At 38.2% G+C, this 23,216-nt stretch overlaps 1 protein-coding gene across 1 annotated transcript in view; it reads right to left on the minus strand.

Annotated features, from left to right (window-relative positions):
- The window catches only part of LOC121854299, a gene marked incomplete in the record, with an annotated part of 84,176 nt that overhangs the window by 25,056 nt on the left and 35,904 nt on the right, over positions 1-23,216 (minus strand). The window contains 7 exon segments of the mRNA XM_042348884.1: positions 4,550-4,774; positions 11,950-12,121; positions 17,830-17,983; positions 18,172-18,348; positions 20,433-20,724; positions 20,845-21,143; positions 21,246-21,343. Coding sequence (XP_042204818.1) covers positions 4,550-4,774; positions 11,950-12,121; positions 17,830-17,983; positions 18,172-18,348; positions 20,433-20,724; positions 20,845-21,143; positions 21,246-21,343 — 1,417 coding nt within the window.

The following is a 23,216-nucleotide window of genomic DNA, read 5'->3' on the forward strand; positions in this document are numbered from 1 at the left end:
GGCGTGACCGAACCAGCGCTCTCGCTCAGGAAGGAAATGTTTGATATAGAAAATGCAGTCATTTTGAAAATATTTTTTTAACGACTTTCGTGATCGTATGTCGCGATGCGTGGGGTCAGAAGCTTAGTCGTAAGTGCGGATTGGCGTAAGTCAGCAGTCAATTGTGAAGTCTGGGACTACATATATATATATATATATATATATATATATATATATATATATATATATATATATATATATATATATATATATATATACAGTTGTACCCCACTTAACGCGGTCAATTGAACCCAGAGGGTCCCGCGTTAAGTGAAAACCGCGTTAAGTGAATAACAGAACATATGGGATTAATTCCAATAGAACCCAGCCCGACCCCCAAACTCCACTTTTTGACGACAAATAACTATGTTGTAGTAAAAATTCTATCTTAACTTTATGGTGGCATGAAAAACAAGTAATATAGAAGAGGTTAGGTTAGGAAAGATAAAGGTTAACATAGGAAAAATAAAGAATAGGTTAAAAAACGAAAATTTTTGAGGAACACTCACGGTAGTAGAAGAGATGGGTCGGCATACGGGGATGGAGGCTGGTTCCGAGGCAGAGGGCAGATTACTGCCCCTCAGGTGAATCACCATTACTAGGTGAATCACCATTACTAGGTGAATCAATATCACTGTCACTTACAGTTGTCATGGCTTCCCTGACAAATCCCTCAAAATCAACTTCACTATCACTATCACTGGCTTGGGCTGGCTGTGGTGGGTTGCGGGCGAAGAACTCGGTTATGCTTTGCTGACAGCTGGCTTTGATGTTGTCATGATACATTGATGTACGGCTCCATAGCCTGCACCAGTCGGGTATGGAAGACGTCATGGCGTTCATCGTCAGTGTCGCGGGAAACGATAGATGAAGCACCTGCAGACTTTGTGATCTTCATGTGCTCCTTTATCTTGGCTGCATCCTTCTTTATTGTACGAATCGTAGATTCGTTGACGCCATGCTGGCGCGCGAGATCAATTTGGCGTCTTCCTTTCTCCAAATCTTGAACAATTTGGTACTTCACCTCGTAGCTTAATGAACGTCGTGTCTTCTTTGGTTTAGTGCCGCTGGGTCCAGGTAAGGAAAGGTTTCTCTCTGGGGGTGGTGGTCCGGCGGAAGCCATTTTACGGAACAATGGATGCGCGTTAACCCGGCGTGGCCTTGAGGAATGAAACTGCCGCGGCTAGGTCAAGCGTCGTCTCTCCTCCCTCCCTCCCTCCCCGGGGTAGTCACGTCATAATACTTTAAGCCAATTACAGCTAGCAGCAGAGGGGGGTAGGGCTGCATGGCCAATCACAGTCCGAGACGTCATATGACGTCAGTGATAACGCAACAAAGACACACACTGCGCAACCTTACCGCGCCGCTTACCCAAGCGGAGGGAGGAGGAGGGAGAGGCAGGCAGGCAGGCGGGCGGGTGGGTGGCGCGTGGCGCGTAGCGCGTGGGCAAAATCTAAAAATAGCATCCGAGCCGGACACTCACCGCGTATATGTGGAAAAAACCCGCTTTAAGTGAAAGTTCAGCTTTGGCAAGGCACCGCGTATATGCGAAAACGCGTTAAGTGAAAGCGCGTTAAGCGGGGTAAAACTGTATATATATATATATATATATATATATATATATATATATATATATATATATATATATATATATATATATATATATATATATATATATATATATATATATATATATATATTTTTTTTTTTTTTTTTTTTTTTTTTTAGTCCCCGACCACATGGGCTTGATCATTGGTCATTGCACGACCTGCTGACGCGTCGTCAGGCGGGACATCTGACTACGACCGTTGTACATGCGATCAAGTAATCACGTGGACTAAAAAATATTTTCAAATATCGCCCGCATTTTCTATACCGAAACATTTCCTTCCCGGGCGTGAGGGTGGCGCGTCTCGGGTCGCCTCGTGGGTACACTCACTCAGTGGAGCGCTTAGTTGGTGTTTGGCTATCGTATTTTATACTGATCGCGCTGTGAACTTTCGTTATTATCGGATTTAATTGGCTTTATAATGGCTGGAAAGAGTAAAAGTGAGAGTGCTGGTGGTGTTCCAAAGAAAAGGAGACAGGCAATTACTTTTGAGATGAAAATGAAGATAATAACACAGCATGAGAATGGAAAAACAGTAGCAACAATCTCACGCGACCTAGGTTTCTCACACTCGACTATATCCACTATTCTGAAGGACAAGGAACGTATTCGTGAAGTAGTGAAAGGAACAACACCTATAAAGGGAACTATAATATCAAAGAGAAGACAAGGTCCTATTCACGATATGGAAAAATTATTGGTGATATGGATAGAAGACCAGATACAGAAGCGTGTACCCTTAAGCCTTCTAACCATACAGGCTAAAGCAAGAAGCCTGTTCCAAAGCCTGAAGGAGCAGGCAGGAGATGAATGTGATCAAACCTTTACAGGAAGTCATGGGTGGTTTGATAGATTTAAAAAACGCTACAGTCTACACAATGTTAAGGTGAGTGGAGAGGCAGCTAGTGCCGATGTTGGTGCTGCCGAAGCTTTTAAGGAGGAGTTAGATGATGTGATTGTGGAAGGGAATTATTTGCCTGAGCAAATATTCAATGTGGATGAGACTGGATTATTGTGGAAACGCATGCCTGAGCGGACATACATCCACAAAGAGGCAAAAACAATGCCCGGATTCAAGGCATTCAAGGACAGAATTACACTTCTGTTGGGGGGGAATGTTGCTGGTTTCAAGCTAAAGCCCTTCATGATCTATCATTCAGAGAACCCCAGGGCTTTTAAACATGTCAGCAAGCACACACTGCCAGTGTTTTATCGCAGTAATAAGAGAGCCTGGATGACCCTAGTACTGTTTGATGATTGGTTCATGACTTGTTTCATTCCACGAGCCAAGGAGTATTGTCTGCAACAACAGATTCCATTCAAGATTTTACTGATTTTGGATAATGCTCCGGGACACCCACCACACCTGGACGACATGCACCCTGATGTTAAGGTAGTGTACATTCCACCTAACACTACCTCTATCACCCAACCCATGGATCAAGGTGCTATTGCTGCCTTTAAGGCGTATTATTTACGCACGACCTTCACTCAGGCTGTTGCTGCTACTGAAGGTGAGAAAACGCTCAGAGTTTTGGAAGGAGTACAACATTTTGTCAAGTATAACGAACATTAGTGCAGCATGGGATCAGGTTACAAAACATTGCATGAATGGAATATGGAAGAAAATCCTGAAAAGATATGTGAACAGTTTCAAAGGATTTAATGAAAATAAAGTTATTTTGGATATTAGTAACAAGATAGTGGAGTTAGGTAAGCAGCTGGAGTTAGGAATTGATAATGAAGATGTTGGACAGTTGGTTGAAAGTGTAGCAGAAGAGCTCAGTAACGAGGATCTTATTGAACTAGATGCACAGAAAATTGCAGAGGAAGAAGAAGAGACAAAATGTAGAAGAAGAACCTGCACCCCCCAAAAAGTTTTCAGTGAAACATATGGCAGAGGCATTTGCTACAATTAATAAAGGAATGCAAATGTTTGATGGCATGGATCAAAATAATGAGCGTTATGCCAAAGTTGACAGAATGATCCAAGATGCACTTGCTTGCTACAGAGAAATTTATAATGAAAAGAAAAAGCAAACTGTGCAGTCTAAATTGGACATCTATTACAAGAAGTTCCCCAGTGGTGTCTCCTCACGCCCCACCAGTGCTGCCTCTTCACTCCCTCAAGATGATCCAATACCTTCAACCAGCAAGTTTCCACAGCACATAAACCTGTCTGAAGAAAGCGACATTGATGACCTATCCAGCCCTGTCTCCTCTTCTGCTTCTTCCAATTAAAATATGTAGTCTCCATGTATCCTGTAAATAGAAAATTATGGGGGCCCTGTGTACATTCAGCTGACTACATTTAAGGTAAGTGCTCATTCACACTGTGTCCTTTCCTCATTATTTATTACGTTTAGTGTACTGTATTTCATTGTGGATTTTTAATTTAAAAAAAAAAAATTTTTTTTTTCTTTTTTATCTATGTCGGACTTACGACCTGGATTTGGGTCCCTAACCCCGTCGTAAGTCGGGGAGCACCTGTGTGTGTATGTATATGTATGTATATATATATATATATATATATATATATATATATATATATATATATATATATATATATATATATATATATATATGTATATATATATATATATATATATATATATATATATATATATATATATATATATATATATATATATATGCATAAATCACCATATATATATATATGATAATACAAGAAAAGAAAACCATAGTTCCCAGCGCTAAAGCTGAGGAAGAGTGCAGTCGGCATTATTTATGTATATTATATATATATATATATATATATATATATATATATATATATATATATATATATATATATATATATATATATATATATATATATATATATATATATATATATATATATATATATACATACACAGGTATCTACATAACAAAACTAACCTTCAGCATCATGGTTCTATTACAGGGAATAGTTCTCTTGTCTCTATCAACATAGTAATCTGTGTCATACCAGTTGCTAGTGAACCATCGTGGCAAGAACCAAACATAGTCTTGGTAAGCCGTCATATTCTGGCGGTAAGCTTCACACATCACTTCACGTGCTGTACTGGCATAAAAATCTCCAATAATGATCTTACGGTTTTTGGCCTTTAGCTTCACGAGATGCTGCAAAAGAACACCAGAATTATTAAGGGTGTAAATCATCTTGAATATAATGATAGAATCTTCTTAGATGAATGAAAATCTACCTCCTACAGATAGTAATACAGCTATGGTCTTCTAACAGTACATTTATTCAGTACTAGTTACATTCACTGCTGTCACAGGCTTTTACAAAATTCATAAAACTCATTCATTGACTAATTTCATTTAACTTTGCATATTCTAAATTCAACTTTCTTAAAAGAAGGGTGATGAGAATAGTGAGAACATATATGGTGGCGTTTCATTAGACATTGTAAGGGCTAGAAAATAGATTAAAAAGAAAATAACACTACTGATGACTCATGTGACACAGGGGTAATATATTGTATCAGGTAAGTCTCATTAGAACTGGGTTTGAATAAATTAACAATCTTTTTGGTCTCTGTTTTATTATTTTTAGTTCTAAGATGATTGTTGATGGATGGTACCCTTGTACAGTATAGTACTTTATTATGGATATAAATAAATGAAAATGATAGCTCCAAGGAAAGCCACACAACTTGCAGCTACAGATATGTTCTTAGGAATACCATACTTTTGCTTACTTTACTTTTAGCCTCTTCATCACTGATCGGCTCGTTAGTTCCTTGGGCGATCGTCATGTCTCTGATTACTTTTCCTTTTCTTTTATCCTCGTCACCAAAAGATCGGCTCGTTAGCCGTTTTGGCGATCGGTCACGTCTCTGATTACTTTTCCTTTTCTTTTATCCTCTTCACCAAAAGATCAGCTAGTTAGCCACTTGGGCGATCGGTCACATCTCTGTTACGCACTGTTGGCAAGTACTGGGCATGCACCGGCTCCTGAATGTACCTGAACCCGCTCCAGTGTTGGTCAAGTCTTGTCTTGAAAGAGCTCACACTCGGTGCCGTCACAACACTTTCTGGGAGATTGTTCCAAGAGTTCACAACTCTCACTCCGAAAAAGTTTGCCCTCACAGTTTTCTGGTTTTGCGGCTTCTTCAATCTTGAGCTGTGACCCCTTGTGGGGCGAGCGTCCGCCAGCTCCAAGTAAGGACACTCTACGGAGTAGTGCCCCTTGAGATGCTTATACACCTCTATTAGGTCACCCCTTGCCCGTCTGTAGTATAAGCTAGGCAAATTCAGGCGCTCCAATCTCTCAGGGTAGCTGAGGTGCCGAAGGGCAGGCACCAGTCTGGTCGTCTTCCTTTGAACATTTTCAACCAACTGACAGTCCCTAGGATATCTCAGGGACCAGATGGGGTGACAGTACTCCAGATGGGAAAGCACTTCACTCTTGAATATTGTTACGAGGGATGGACCGTCTAGATATCTGAACGACCTTCTTATAAGACCCAATAATTTATTTGCCTGATTTACCTTCTTCTCACAATGGCCGAGAACTTCAGCTCATTGTCAACATACACACCTAAGTCCTTCTCACATTCAGTCTCAAATAGTGCAGTTTCTTCATCCCGTTGGGACATATGATATGCCTCCTTACCGTTGGTACGCCCAAGGTGCATCCTCTTACACTTTGTGACATTGAATCTCAGTAGCCATTTCTTCGACCATTCTTGGAGCCCACAGAGGTCCCTCAGCAGCTCTTCACAGTCCGCTTGGTTCTTGATTTCCCGAAATAACTTGGCGTCATTGGCAAACATTTGTATGGAGGAGTGTACAACGTCAGGCATGTCATTTATGAAACAAACAAACAACAGCGGGCCCAATACACTGCTCTGTGGTACCCTGCTTGTGACAGGTACGGATGATGATTTCATGCCATTAATCACCACACACTGCTTGCGGTCATGTAGAAAGTCGTCTATCCACGCTAGGACATTTCCCCGAATTCCGCACCCTTCCAGTTTGATTTTCAGCCTTTCGTGGGGTCCACTGTCGAAAGCCTTGGCAAAATCTAGGTAAATATTGTCAATATTACCACCCCGTTCCAGAATATGGGTCCAAATATCCAATACCTTGAGCAATTGTGTTAAGCAGGAGCGCCCCGGCATAAAACTGTGTTGGCAATCCTTTACAAGGTTGTTTCATAGTAGATCGCGGCATCTCTGATATTACTCTCAAGTACTTTACATGTCATGCTGGTCAGGCTCACCGGTCTATAGTTGTTCGTGGAGTGACGATCGCCTTTCTTGAAGATAGAACTCACATAAGCCACTTTCCATTCACTGGGGACCTATCGTTCATCTAGGCATTTACAAAACAGGATCTTCAGGGGCTCGGCAAGCTCGTTGCTCAACTCTTTTAGCACTCTAGGATGCACCATATCAGGGCCAGGACTCTTATGGACCTTTAGCTTTGACAGTTTATTTCTAATACCCTCTTCTGTGAACACAATGTAGGTAGTAGGCAGCTACCAAACAGGGAGGTACTACTGCCTGGGAAGATATTGGAAGCATTATGTGTTGTCTAATGGTAGACCCTGCTGCCATATGGCATCACGAAAATTGTGACCAAGTCCCAGGTTGCTGATCTGACTTTCTGCTTCATTTACACACAATTGCAGGGTCTCAATTGTTTCTCTTACCATTGACAACACAACATACATATATCGTTTCTCACTTTTGATCTTTTTTTCATTTTTGTATTTATAGTTCTTTATTATTAAAATTATTATTATTATTACAGTTACTGTATTATTATCATCATTATTTTATTATTTTATTTTTGTGTTTTATCATAAATTTTATTTATTATGAATTATTATGACAATTATTTATTACTGTATTATTATTATTATTATTATTATTACATTTTCGCTCCCCAGGCCTCGATGTGGGTCAGTGACCTGTGTCCGGGTGGGCTAATCCCCGTAAAAAAAAAAAAAAAGGTCAGTGCTGTGTTGAACAGTCTGTCCTCAAACGCAGGAAGGTTAATCGCATCCTCTCTTGTGAACACTGAGGAAAAGAAGTTGTTCAATGCCTCAGCTTTATCCTGGTCAGAATCTGCGTAACTACCATCTTCAAGTCTCAGGTCTGATACTCCTACTCGCGTTTTTAATTTCGACTTTGCATAGCGGTAAAACGCCTTTGGGTTTGACTTGACCTCGCTTGCAACCAGCCTCTGGAACTCCTTTTCAGCCCTTCTACATTTTATCTTTGCTTGGTTTCTGGCTCTTGCGTACCTGCATACCTTGCATACTTGCATAACCTGCTCATCATTTGACCCAACCCATGTCTTGAATTTCTGGGTTTTCTTTGTAACTTTGTCGACCGCCGCATGGTTCATGTGTAGGGATCCCCTCGTATTCCTAGAGGCACTGGGTTTGGTCTTGGGTATGTATTTATCGATCAAATGGGTCACTTTACTAGTTATGATATTCAGCGTAGTGTCTGCATTTTTGTGCCTTAATGAGTCAGGCCAGTGGATACCCCTCATCTCTTCCCTCATCCCGTTGTAATTTCCATTGTAATATTTGCACCTTGGCCTGGCCTTATCTTGAACCAGGTAACAGTTAAATCTGAATGACAACACTATATGGTGACTGGTGCCAACTGGGACAAGGTGTTCCAGTTTGGCCACCATACCCTCCTCGTTTGTTATGATGAGGTCTAGTGGCTTGGGTGTTTGCTCCCCTCTGTAATGTGTCGGGTCTCTAACATGTTGGAACAGAAAATTATCTCTCAGAATTTCTACAAAAAGAGTAGCAGGGTTATTCAAGTCACTTGGGGTGAACTCGTTTCTCCAGTCGATGTCTCCATAGTTAAAGTCCACCATGATAAGTAGGTGGCTAGGGTTAAGCATCGCCGCATTGTCTATTAAGGCTCTTAAGTTCCTTTGATTTAGTGGACCACAGTTTGGGGATCTGTAGATACACCCAACAATAAGTAAGTCCCTTCCCTTTAGTTTAATTTTACACCGCTTGGACTCTTGAAAAACATCCTCTCCCCGTACCCTTGCCTGGCTGGCTCCAAGGTCTTGCCTAGCATAGATAACCACACCCCTCTTGCTTAAGTTTCTTGAGAAAGGTTTGTAAATGAGTCATATCCAGCAATATTGAACTCACATTTCTCTGGGTCTCCTGTTCTTGTACAACAGTTCTACAACTCCTACAATATCTGGTTGGTGTACCTTCAGTAGTGTTTCAAACTCGTCTCTCTCATCAAGGAACGTGTCAGTATTAGTGTACAAGACATTCAAGCCCGAATTTGTTCTCGGTAACGTCTCTGCTCTTAGTAGTAACCCCCCCCCCCATTCTCAGAAGCTGCAGCATTTGCTAAGTACATTGTATTTTGCAGGGTGTGGTTAGAAATTTCATTGTTTACAAGGCGCTCGCCTCCTCCCGGCTGATAGGCGGAGCTGGTGCCACCTCCCGGGCGGGGGGGTAGAGCTGGTGGAGGGTGCGCTGCTGTGCCCTGGCCCTGTGTCGACACACTTGCTTCCACCACTCTCTCCCTGAATACAACCCATGTTCACCCGTTCCCGCTCCTCCTCGACTCCTCCCTCTTCTGCTTTAAGCCCTGCAGGAGCTTCCTGTGCTGTTCCCTCTGCATTACCGTGCGATCTGGGTGAATGAATACTCTCTGAAATGCCTCGCTCCTTGCTAAGTTTTTTGCCTCCCGAATAACTTCCCATTTCTCCTCCTCACTCACGTGTGTGATCCTGAGGGGGCGAGGCTTGTCCCCCTGCTTTTGTCCCAGCCTCCTCGCATCCTGAAGGGTTGATGGCATCTTCAGAACCTCTGTACAAATATTCTTAAACTGCATCTTATCGTGTATTATCTTACTCTCGGTTCCCTCCGCCTGGCTCTCAGGGACTCCAAAAACTATTACATTGTTCCTGCGCTGGAGACGTTCCCATTGTTCCTCCTCTCCCCTAACAGTAGGTCCGTTAATTTTCATTTCTTCGACACAATTCTTTTCAGTCCCTAGCTGCTGTAGAACCTGTTCTGATCCTGCATTTCTCTCCGCCCCCTCCCGTGGCCCTGCTAATACGTCAGCATAACTCCTCTTAGCAACCACCTCCATTCTGTCAGCTACTTCCTCAGTCTTAGCAAGGATCTCTTTCCCAACTTGTTCTTGTTTGGCAACCAGCAAGTCTCCAGCTTCATCTATTTTCGTCCCTAGGAAACTTGTTCCCCTATGGCTTGCAAACCCCTCATTCACCTTGACTACAGTCAGGGCAATGCCAGCAACAGCCTTCATGCTTTACGGCAGTTTGCAACATCCTAAACGCTGTAAGGGTCAGGCCTGCATCCTCCATATCCGATGACCCCCTGCAGTAATCACATATCATACTTGTGGTTGTTGTTGTTGTTGTGGGGGGGGGGGGGTGCGGGGTGCAGACTGTGTACAGATCTACCTATTTAAAAATAAAGAGAAAAAAAAGAACAGTACTTAGCTGCCCTCTGCTCTGGCTTTAAACCTGCCCTGTGCCTTTAGAGTTGTCTTCTGTTTCCTTTTCAGTTCACTTCGGCATTTGTCGGTAGTTATGTGCTATCTCTGTGTACACTGCATTTTGCTATGAATAACAGATTTTATACACCCACTCAGTACTTTAGAAACACAGAAAAATAAAATAAAACTTTCTTTGGGGCGGTAATAGAATACCTTTAAGGATAGCCAAGCTTGTTGATTTTATTTTATTTTATTTTTTATTTCAACTAATATTTTCTTATACTTTCTTTTCCTGTTCTCATCGACGACTATCTCTTTGCGCTATCACTGGGTACACTGTATCTCCCTGTGAATGGTGTATTGTAGACACAGTTTCAGTCCATGAGAAAGCACACAAGCAGAATAAAATTTGAAGTCTCTGTGGCACCTGTAACATGACTTGGTTTCAGCTGGTAGTGGTGCCTTTCCAGTTTGCTTGCCAGTTTGTATTCACTAAGTTATTTACAACCTCTTCCGCGGTCACTGATGACGCTATGAACTATCACTGCTTACACTATCTCCCTGTGAATGGTGTATTATGGACACAGTTTCAGTCCTTGAGAAAGCACACAAACAAAATAAAATTTAAAGTCTCTGTGGCACCTATGACACGACTTGGTTTCTGCTGGCAGTGGTGCCTTACCAGCTTGCTTGCCAGTTTGAATTCACTTTAAGTTATTTACAACCTCTTCCGCGGTCACTGATGACACTATGAACTGATTTACCTAAAATCACAGTTCAGTACTACACTCCCTGGTTGGCCTTTATCACAGCCGTGATCACAACTCCGTAAAAAAATAAAATAAAATAAAAGCTTTGTCATATAGCAGTGATTTTGTAGTTGTAGGTTGTATGCCTCCTGACCTGTGGGCTGTACCTCCAACTCGGTGGAAATTTAGTTTTCAAAAATACAATCGCGTCTAGCATTAAAAATCCTACATCGATTTACACTTTCACATCACTAAGACGATCTTGATGTTCTTATGTAATCACTGTCCAACTCCTGCCGCTCAACATCGAAGGCCCGAATGCCGAACATGCTTTGTTACAGAGACGCAACACGACCCAACCTGACCCGCTCACACATTTGTCCGCTTAGCAAATGGTTCTTGTCCACTCAAAATGATTATTTTTTTTTATTTTTATGCTCTTTCTTTTGCTGAATATTTTTACAGGTATTTTTTTATAGTTTGTGACAAAATATGAACTTAAGCATTTTTTGATACATTTAGCAGGTTGGATCAGAAGTGACAATCTAAGCCTGTTTGTGAATTTTCAATCAGTGAACCAGAGAGGTTCTATTGTGCATGAACATGCAAGCGCGCACTCACAAATGCACATGCGCACGCACAAATGCACACACACACACACGTGTCCGTGTGTATGGGGGTGGTTGAGTATTGAGGTATGTGGACACAATCAGCTGCATGATTATTTGTTTATTTTATTATTATCATCACATCACCAGACTCATCCCTCAACAGTAATACTGTTACTGTGCACTGTATTTTCTTAAGTCCTTTTACAGAGTTAAACTACTATAAACCAATTATTAACCTGCACAGGTGTTACTTAGCATGTTGAGGGTTGTCTAGACAGTGAATCAAAGTCCAATAAGGATGGGACAGGCTCTATACCCTCCCCCTAGGGTGGACCACGAAATTCTTGCCACAACTGTATATGTGTTTCACCACATTTAATTAGCAAAGCAATAATGTTGACAATCAGACAAGTAGCAATATGAACCAAGACCATCACCAGTTGAACAGCAAAGTTACTTACGTCTGTCATGTTTCTATTCACATTTTTGTGGATATTGCGGTTTTCAAGATCCATTGAAGTTGGAAGCCTATTGCGCAACAAGTTTAGGTATGCACTGTACTTGTTGGAATCTTCTGTAAGTGTTGCCACCTTTTTCCATCCAAATTTCTTGAATAACTTAAAGTACACAGTCCTAAAAAAAAAAAAAAATCAAACATTATACAGTACATTATATATATATATATATATATATATATATATATATATATATATATATATATATATATATATATATATATATATATATATATATATATATATATATATATATATATATATATATATATATATATATATATATATATATATATTAAGTAAAGTCAACATATAACTTTACAACTGGTTCAGCATGCATATAGACAATGTCGATATACAATTACAAATGTGTTAAGACAGTGCAGGTATAGAATACAGTACAGTATTAATATATAATAATTTGACCAAGAACAGCCAACAAAGTCCTCACATATTTATTTCCAGAAGTGTTATTTTGTTTAGGCTTACTTGCTAATCAAATAAATAATAGTAATCACATAAGAATAAAAGTGAAAATTTGTTGATGGATACCATTTGCCTTCACACACGCATAGATGTATAGTGGACACTCCAAGAGAGAAGAAAACAAGTAAGAGAGAAAAAAGCTGTTAAAAGTTTAAATTTTTTTAAATAAACATAATAGATAATAATAAACACATCTGAAACCGCTTTGTCACTTCTCTTGTACCGTCCGCGGTCGTAGATGTTATTTTACGTAAAATCAGACGATTCATATTACACTCAATAGCCCATAAAACCTGTAGCTATAACTTCTTTATTGAGTCCCCCAGTTGAGACATCCATTTTCTCACTGCTTCAGTATGACTGAATCCTCCATTTTCTCTCATGTGCCTCAGAGACTCTGATATTCATTAGTATCTCATATCATGTTATGAAATTTAAAATTGCAACTGAAGTCGTCCATGTTAGATTAAGTTAGATATGTCTACTTACAGATGAAACATTCAAGATCCCTTGTGAGTGATGTTGAAAGCTTCAATTATATTTACTGTTAGTAAAAGTTGTCAAATAAGTTAGAGTAGAGTCTGCCAGTAAAAGTGATGAATCCCTGACCCGTCCTTAGGGACGCCCTGAGTGCCAAACTGTTACTGAAGTTAGATCTTTTTGATTCCCAATCATCAGAGAATCTGATGTTTGTATTGAAATTATTGTCAGTTTTATGTTTTAGAAAGTAATTAATATCCTGAAAAGAGTATGTCAGTCTTCTTATCTCCAACATCTAATGGCAAACTCTCAGTAAGCCCTTGTCTAACTTTTTGATGAGGTCGTAAGAAAGACATTGTCACCTTGTGCATTTGACGTCCATTTCACTATTGCCTGGCAAGCTCAAGCTCTGATTAGATTAAAACAATAGATGTAAGAAATTGATCTGACTCATGACACTGATTTTCACAGCCAAATGCACAGCAACTGATTTAAATGAAGTGTATGTTAATGCGTGAATTGCCCGTTTGGCATGCCTGAGTTGCCAGTTAGCCTCGTATATAAACGCGGGAGCGAGGGACAGCGACACTTTGTGACACTTCCTTCATCGTATCTCAGGTGTGTGACTAGGGCCTCACGCTCACCATATTAAGTGACTTTAACTCAGTCGAATTTTATGAATATCAGTGTTAATGTTTTAACACAGCGAAATTCTCATGTGCCAAGTAAGAATTAACCTAATATAAATATCGTCTGTGTTGTTGCTAGACGTACGATTGTGTGTAATTGTGTTTAGGCTTCTAAGATTTTGTAATGCTTCCCTCATCGTATCTCAGGCATGGTGTGTTGTTGCTGAATACCTGCAGCTACCAGACTACCAGATGACCAAAGCCTGATGTTTCTAATTCAACGAGATTAAGTTCAGGGAGTGTAACACACCCTGGGAGCTACACCCGGGGAGATGAGCTCCCTAGCCATGTGTCAGAGTCCAACCGAAGCTTATAGCACGCTTCATGTTGTAATAAACACCAGTGAATGACCCTGGTGCACTAATCTCAGTTATATGTGTAAAGTAACATTGTTGTATATGATTGGGGATAATTAGCAGAAATATAATTGTTCCAGTTGAGTAATAGAGCCATAAATATTGATATTACAGGTTGTACCTCTCTAGTCCGGCAACCTTGGGACCTGACCGGTGTCGGACCATGGAAATTCACCCTTTTCCTGGATAGATAGTGACTTGTGCTTATGCCTGGAAGCACTAGCACCACTTTCTCTGCGCCATGGTCTCTTTGAAGACATATTGAAGGGTTAAATGTCGTATAGTAGCTTCTCAAATTTCGCGAGTTTTTAATTCTTAACGTATTTTATTGGAACACAAAAAATAAATAAATAAAAATTTTGACGGCAGAAACTTGAATTTCGATGGGTTTGAATGGCCCGCCAACATGCAGACGACGTGCATAATCGTGTAAACAGCGTCATTTCTCTTATGTACAAAAGATTCATTATTGTTTATTATTGAATGTCTTTCTTATTGAATTAATGTTTATGTGTGCAAAATGAGCAATACAATTCATTAATAATAAGTAGAATATTAAAACATACGAGGAAATGACAAAGCATTGTTGTCGTTGATTACAAAACCAGTGACTGACTGGTTCTACATATAAAACTGAAGAAAATAAGACCTTGGTTGTAGCTGTAGTAAACTAATATGGTTGTTCTAAGTAATGTTATTTAATGTTAATAAATGGAACAATAGAAGTAGCTAACGATAATGGTAAAGAAAAAAGAGAGATCGCGTATGTAAGTGCACATGCGCACACGTGAAAACATATCGTCATTACTTTACATAAGAATATGAAAGCAACACTTATTTACTGTTCATATATATTTTAATTAATGTTTCTGAATTTGTTTTTATTGAATTAATGTTTGTGTGTGCAAAATTAGCAATACAATTTATTAATAATACGTGGAATATTAAAACACACGAGGAGACGAGACGGCTGCCGGCATTGTTTTTGTTAAAGCTTACAAAACCAGTGAGTGATTGGTTCTACATATAAAACTGAAGAAAATAAGACCCTGATTTTAGCTGTAGTAAAATTAATGTAAAAAAAATTAATATGGTTGTTTGAAGTACCTGTAATGTTATTTAGTGTTAATAAATGGAACAATATAAGTAGCTAACCATTAATGGTAAAAAAAAAGTGAGACTGCGCATATGTAAGTGCGCACATGTGAAAACATATCGTCATTACTCTACATAAGAATATGAAAGCAACACTTATTTACTGCTCATATATATTGAAGGGTTAAATGTTGTACTCTGTATAGACAAGCAGAGAGAGAGAGAGCAGCCGAACTGCCGGATGTAAACAAACCTTAATTTCCCGCGGCTTTGTTTTTTTTGTTTTTTTTTAGAGGATTAGCCCATCCGGGCATAGGTCACTGACCCACATTGGGGCCTGAGGAGCAAAAATTTAATACTCCTGTAATAATAATAATAATTCAGATAAGTTAAAAAAAAAAAGAAAAAAAAAAGCTACCTATCTACCTATTGGACAAACTAAAATCGTTCCGGACCACGGGAGTTTCCGGACCACAGAATGCCGGACTAGAGGGGTACAACCTGTACCAGTAATAAAGTTTGTTATATGTGTTGTGAGTAAACCATCAATGTGTACTCCCAATTTGAGATGCTGGTACATGTTCCATGTTGTTCATTCAGAAATAACATGATGTTATAAGTAACGTGTTATAATCACTGCGCTATCAGCATCTTTATTGTCAAAGAAATAACATAAAAGTTGTTTAATGTTAACAAATAATTGAAGATCTATTTTGTTACTTCTAAAGTAAGACCTAGTGGTCCATTTTTGTCTGAGTGTGTTTAAATTGTCATCTTATTCACTCTTGATTTTAATAAATATTGAATTGGTAAATTGCGAGTATCACCATTCTTTTCCTTCTAACAATTGCTTCTCAGAAAATAAATAAATACCTCTACATAAAGATGTATAATGAGAAAAGAAAGCAGCTGTGCAAGGTTCTTTCGACAGCTTTATTATTCGAAGACCTAAACCATCAACTTGAGCTACACCATCAAATTCAGCATCATAAGCAGCTTCAACATCAACTTCAGGTTCAGTAACAGTTTCAGCAACAGCTTTATGGAAAGCTACAGCTTCAGCCAGAGTTGAACCTACAGCTTCAGCCAGAGTTGAACCTGATGACTTCGTCATCTGAGTAAAAAATCGCACAATATTCATTGGCTGTCCTTATGTTTTAGACTTTACCACCATTGGTGAGTAGAATTTTTGTTTTACATTCGTATTATTTAAAACATATATGAACAGTAAATAAGTGTTACTTTCATATTCATCTGTAGAGAAATGAGGATATGTTTTCACATGTACGCACTTACTGTACATACGTTGGTGTTCCCAATCGTCTCGCTTTATTTTTTGAATACTGTATTAGTGGTTAGCTACTTCTAGTGTTGAATTTGTTAACATTAACTAACATTACTTAAAACATACATACAGGTATTAATTTTTGTTACATTAAGTTCACTACAGCTACAACCAGGGTCATATTTTCTTCAGTTTCTTATGTAGAACCATCGTCACTCACGAAAACAATGCCGTCTTGTCTCCTCGTGTGTGTTTTAATATTCTACGTATTATTAATGAATTGCATTGTTCATTTCACATATATAAACATTAATTCAATCAAATACATATTCAGTAATAGACAATAATGAACCTTTTGTACATAATCTTAAGATAAATGACTATGTTTCCTTGAGTGCGCACATATACATTGGCGCTCCACTATCAGTCTCACTTTTTCTTTAATATCAGTGGTTACTTCTACTGTACACTAAATAACATTAATTAAAAGATATATATTTTTTACATTAATTTTACTACAACAACAACCAGGGTCTTATTTTCTTCAGTTTCAGGTGGATAACTGATATTATGGGTGTAAACACTGACCTTAATGCCGTCTCTTATCCTCTTGTGTGTTTTAATATTCTATGTATTATTGATGAATTGTATTGTTCATTTCGCATATATAAAGATTAATTCAATCAAATACATATTGAGTAATAAACAATAATGAATCTTTTGTACATATTCTTAAAAAGATAATTGACGCGGTATCCTTAAGGTATCCTTAAATGCACACGTATATGTTGGCGTTCCCAATCCACTTCTTTTTTTTCTTTGCCATCAATGGTTAGCTACTTCTATTGCTCCATTTATTAACAATAAATAACGTTACTTAAAACATATATATCAATTTTTTTTACATTAATTTTACTACAGCTACAACCAGGATCTTATTTTCTTCACTTTCTCGTGTAGAACTATCGTCCAGGACTCCTGGCTGTAAACACAAACGAAAACAATGGCGTCCCATCTCCTCTTGTGTGACCATATTATTATTCATTTATATATTATATAAGGTGCTTTCAGAAACATTATTAAAGAATATAGTTTGCAATTTTCATTAATTGTAGTGTTTTGGGGGGAAAAGAGAGTAAAAAGCTACACAAAAGTTATGAAAAGGCCACACTTGGGAACGCATCTCATTATTATTGCTTTATTTTAATGGTAATTAATGATTCGCGATACGATGATTCACCTTACACTGCAATATTGGAGGACACATTACCGTCGTTATTCGAGGCTTTACTGTGTATCAGGCTATGTACAGGTAATAGGTAAAAGTAGATGGGTACCGACCAGAGCAAGATGTTCCTCGCTGGTCACCACTGCAAACATGCATATATCGGTTTAAGCAAAGTAGCTTTCTATGGGTAATTTCAATTCTACTTACCCATACAATTTGTTCTCTGGGATGGTTCTTAAAAAATTTGGGTATTTCTCTTGGTCGTTGAAGATGGCTCCCTCAGCGCTGTATGACAGCACAATTGTATTGAAGGTTTGGGCAACACCAGCAAGAGGCTCCACAGTTTCAGAACATGCTGGCCCTGAATATGGTAGCGAATAAGCAATTTATTTGTTTCAATCTCAGAATAATGAATAAATGCACAAAATTAGACAATGAAGAACATAACAAGAGACCAGACCAACTGCCTGCCCAACTAGCCAAAATCATGTACAAAAAAGTGTTGCAGTCGGTTCAAAACACAACATTTTGAAACCAATGTATACTAACCAAGGACTCCTATCATTTGTTCAAAGGTCAGGTGACTAGAATCCCTTCGCACATAGCGGATAAATGCAGTAAGTACGTCCTCACTCTTGCATCCACCATTTTGATTCAGCACGTCAATCTCAAAATCTTGCAAAACGTTATCATTGCTGTTAACATTATGATATGCCAGTTCAGCAGCTGAAAAGGGACAATTAATCATTATTGCAACAATTTCTGGACAGGCAGGCTCTCTGCCAGACAAAGATTTGAAGAGGATATATACTGTAAATCTGCATCTCCTCCCCTGCTCCTATCATATATTTGTTTTTGCTTTCAAAATTTTTATGTTAATGTCTATTTGCATCTAAACTTTAGATGCAAATTTCTAAAGCATTCTTAACTATTCAGATGTTAGCAACAGTCCACAAAACAACAGAAATTGCCTTACTGGGTAATGATGAAGATTACAGGATATATGTGAGCAAAAGCTAGCAAGTTTGTTAATACAATACAGTATTAGTGATTGATAAGGAAATGGCTAATGGAAATTACATATGGATGGCAGTACAGAACAATATTGGATTTGCTAAGGGCCTTAGATAGGTTGGATCATGTTACCTTATGTGAAAAACTGTAAACTTTGGTATTGTATCTGTTGACTGGTTCAAATCTCGTTTTAACAACAGTCTAGTACACAACTGTCAATGCAATTGTTGTGATATCAAGATAGCACCCTTGTTCATAACTTGTGGAGGCCCATAAGGAAGTATCTTTAGATATTTACTTTTTCTATGTTAAACAGATGACATGCCCATTGGTGTGGAGAATCCAGGTAAAAAAGTCACAGAAAAAAGTCACAGGAAAAAAAGTCACAGGAAAAAAAGTCACAGGAAAAAAAGAAGTTAACTATTGAATTCTCACATTTTTTAAGGTTAATATGTCAATCAGTTTCAGTAAAGGAATATGTAGAACTGATGGTAACCTAACCTAACCTTTATTACCGGCCACCATAAATTAATTGTGACTTTTTTTCCTGTGACTTTTTTTCCTAGCCAAAATTGTGACTTTTTTTCCTGTGACTTTATTACCGGCCACCGGTGTGGAAAGTAAACTTTCGTTGTGTGCTGATGACAATACTGTCAAGATAGAGTTAACATGTTAAAATATCATCTGAACTGTTGTCATATAAATAATGGTTGTTAGACAAGGTCATCCCTACATTTTGGGATAACTAAAGGAATATTATCTAAATCAAATAGAAAACTTGAGGGTAAATTACTTTAATGTAAAGTACGATATTGAACCTACAGTATCCAAATGTAACCACAGTGAAACACCTAGGGTTAATTCTTGATTCCTGTTTATCTGGCAAAGTATGAGCATAAGCACCCAGTACTGGAGTGGCTCTTCCAAACCTAAGGGAGAGATTTTTCACAAAATATGTACTGTATATTTTTCTTAACAGGTTCTCCAGATACTTTTTGTGTTTCTGTGCACTAGGTCCAGGGGGAGGGGCCTTAATCTATCCATATCTTCCAGATACTGCTTAACTGCTTGTTGGGTTTCACATACTGTACTGTACTTCATTGTTGGTACTGATATCTTTCCTTGTAAAACACTGCCATTTTGGATAATGTTAAATGTGTAACTGATTTGTTGAAAGCATAACCTTGTTAGCAAATGAGTTCCTAATAAAGTTTCTGACTGATATCAAATATATATCTTGGTCCATCCATTTAAATGTTCATTGTGAGTTTTTTAAACACTTTCTTTTGGTACAGTCTGTAGGGTGGTATTAGGGTGGGCATCCAATAGTAGAACTTTGCTTCAAAATGTCTGATGGCAACTGGGTTACTATAGCTGTGTTCAACCTTTGGTCTCTGCTGCAATTTTCTGGTTTGGAGCCCGGTTTTATGGGGGTAAGCAAGGGGCACGGGGACATCCAGTTCTGGTCTGACCCAACATCTGCCAGTAGGTGATTGCAGCTGACCCACGTAAGCGAGGGAAATGGCCATAAATTATTGATGATATTGATTTACTTTTGATATAATAAATGCTGTTTTCATATTTAACTTGGTAATTTTGTGGGGATATGCCTTTCTTGAGGTTACTGAAAGTGATGATTGATTACCTATCCCCCTCCTTAAGGAGCTGCAGACAGCTAAGTTAAGAAAATTAATGTTGTACAATACTATTTTCTACACTTTTACTTCAACATGACATTTAGAAATGTGTTAAATTGGATGGTAAGGGTTTGAAACAAATTATTTAAGTTGACTTACCATTAACCAAAGTGTGGCTGGAAAACCCAATATTCTTCTCACTGCTCATAGGAAATATTCCTGCAATCCACAGAATGGTCTTTGCATAGTAATCGTGTGACAGCCAATTTTTCCAAACGACTGTGTCATCACTATGATTACGTTGTAACCACTCACAAGCAATTTCTTCCATAATTTGATTGTTTGGCTGAGCAAGCAAGGTTGTGTTATTGCTGCAGGTACCAATACGATCTTCATACATGGATAACAATTCTTGGTAATCTTCCTGGCGCAGATAGAATCGTCTGATTGACTGAAATTACATTGTTAATGTTAAAAAATTTTCCTTCATTAGTTTACCTAATAGCTCTTTTAAACATATAACATATATATCAATGCTGGTTTGAATGATGAATGAGAAAATAAAAATTACCTCTACTGCAACTGTAGCAGACGTTGATAAATCAGCCCAAATAAATTTCTTGAGAGTATGTAGTTCATAATTGCACAGGTAGGAATCATCTCCTAGAAAGCTTAGGCAAGAAGGGAAAGATACTGGCATGAAGTTTTTTAAACTGGACATCAAATTTGGCCACCAGTCAAAAAACACAATAGGCTTAGACTCCCGGAAAGTGCAGAGGAAGTGAGGGTCAAGATTAGGTCCTATCCAGGCAATGCGAACCAACAGCTGCTCTTCATCCACCTGCTTCTTCAGGAAATGAGTATATGTATCTGCAAAGGCATCATAAATAATAATCAGATTATAGTCACACCTAGTTTTCAGCAAATAAGAAAATTTCACTTATATTCAACTTAATCAGCTTAATTACTCACTGAAGCTGCCAACAAAGAGTGTAGCACAGTGCCTGCCATCCTCACAGCGTGGTGGTGTATAGATGCCCTCAGTACAGAAAGAGGCATCACAGTAATAGCTATAAAGATAGACCCCAAACATGCTGATAAATATCTTTGCCGACTACTGACATAGTTATATCTAAAATCTAAAAATGCCAATGTTTTTACCTCTTCCAGGTACATAATGAAACAGATATCACCTGTTGCTGGCATTGTTACATGAAAAATGCACAATGTACATATTTTATCAATTAAAGGTATTGTTACATGAAACCTTCAAAATTGTAAACAAAATAAAACTTCAGAGTCAAAAACACTTCCTACAATACATCATCCTTAAAATAATTAATAAAGGTAATTAAAAAATGTGAAGGAACATAAGTTGTGAAAATCTAATGTACCTGGTGACACGTCGCTCCAGAGCTGTTCTGTAATAAGTTATTTTGTAAGCAATCATAGAGAAAATTCTCTAACATGAAGGAGTACAATACACAATAGGTTGATAATGAAACCAGAAAGTCATAAACTTTTACACCTTTTTTTTTATACATTATTGGTTATGAGAGAAGGCAGACAGTAGTCATGTATAAAAAAAATCAATGAGAGTGAATGTAATATTTTTTCAGCTGAATCAAGAGGCAAAAGTGTGTAAACCTAGTGCTTCACAGTGCAAAGGACAAGTCAGAGAGAGGGGGGAAAAATAAGCTGTATCAAAAAATTATCATGGAATTTTTTAAACAAGATACTGTAACAAGATTTGGTTATCAATCAACTGCATTAGTGGTATTGATCAGCTCAGGGTGCTTGGAAAGCTTGTGCCTTGACAAGGCCAGGATTTGCCTGACACTTTTTTTTCTTTGTCACGCAGGAGGGACCTGCAAGAAGCTGGATATTGCAACTAAAACTTATACAGAAAACTGCAATTACATGTGTAATTTTCTTTCCATATACTACAGTAATTAGGAAGGGTTAAGAACTAAAGTTAATGAAAAGGGGCATTTAATAAACAGAGAAGCATTTTGTATTAGCAACATTATGGTTCCCAGTGAGGTGCACTCATCCCTGGATACTCGCAGAAGGTACGTTCTTGAAATGGCCACAAATCTAAAAATCCACAAATAACATTATCATAAAGTAAGAAATATTTGTTAATGTATTACAGTATACCAACATGTACTGTACATTTATGCAACAAATAAAATGTGAATTAACCTCAGCATTCTGTTTGACTTAAATTTATTTAAATCAAATACTGTACTGTATATGTATATTAATGCAGTAAATAAACACCCTGCAGTGAAAAGTACAGAATTACGATAATACAGTATAGAATTATGAAGAAAACAGCCTATCTGAAAAACAATTAAATCATTGCCATTTACAATAATCTTTACATAATACACAATGCATTATGCAGTAATCATATGAGGAGATTGGTGGAGGAAAGATGAATCAACTAACATGGCCACTATGGAGATACATGTACAATACCTAATTGTTGCCTAGACTTTTCTCTGACAGTTGTAAACTGGATAAAACTTGTTTACTAGTATGTTTACTTGAACTTTGCAAAATATCATTTACAGGTATAGGTTGACCATCTCAAATCCGAACTGATTGGGACCTGAGCAATGCCGGATTAGTGATTTTTCCGAACCACAGGTGGTTAGGTTAGGATTAAATAAATAAACACCTCTAACCCACTTCATAACCACCTCACGGAGTTTAGACTACTTTATCAGAACTTTATCTAGCTGTGAACATCTTCCATCTTTCAATGTTTTCCTTATGGACATCTGTTTCTTTGATTCACTCTCAGCAAAGAACTGGAGCAGCTTTCCTTTCTGTTTTTTTTGTCATACACTGTGAAGTGCCAATGTTATACAAGTCGAATATGCTGCGAACAGACACACCACTGTCAAGTTTTTTGAGAAGTTCAACCTATCTTGT

The sequence above is a fragment of the Homarus americanus genome, unplaced genomic scaffold (assembly GCF_018991925.1).
Source record: "Homarus americanus isolate GMGI-L3 unplaced genomic scaffold, GMGI_Hamer_2.0 scaffold54443, whole genome shotgun sequence".
NCBI classification, from domain to species: Eukaryota; Metazoa; Arthropoda; class Malacostraca; order Decapoda; family Nephropidae; genus Homarus; species Homarus americanus.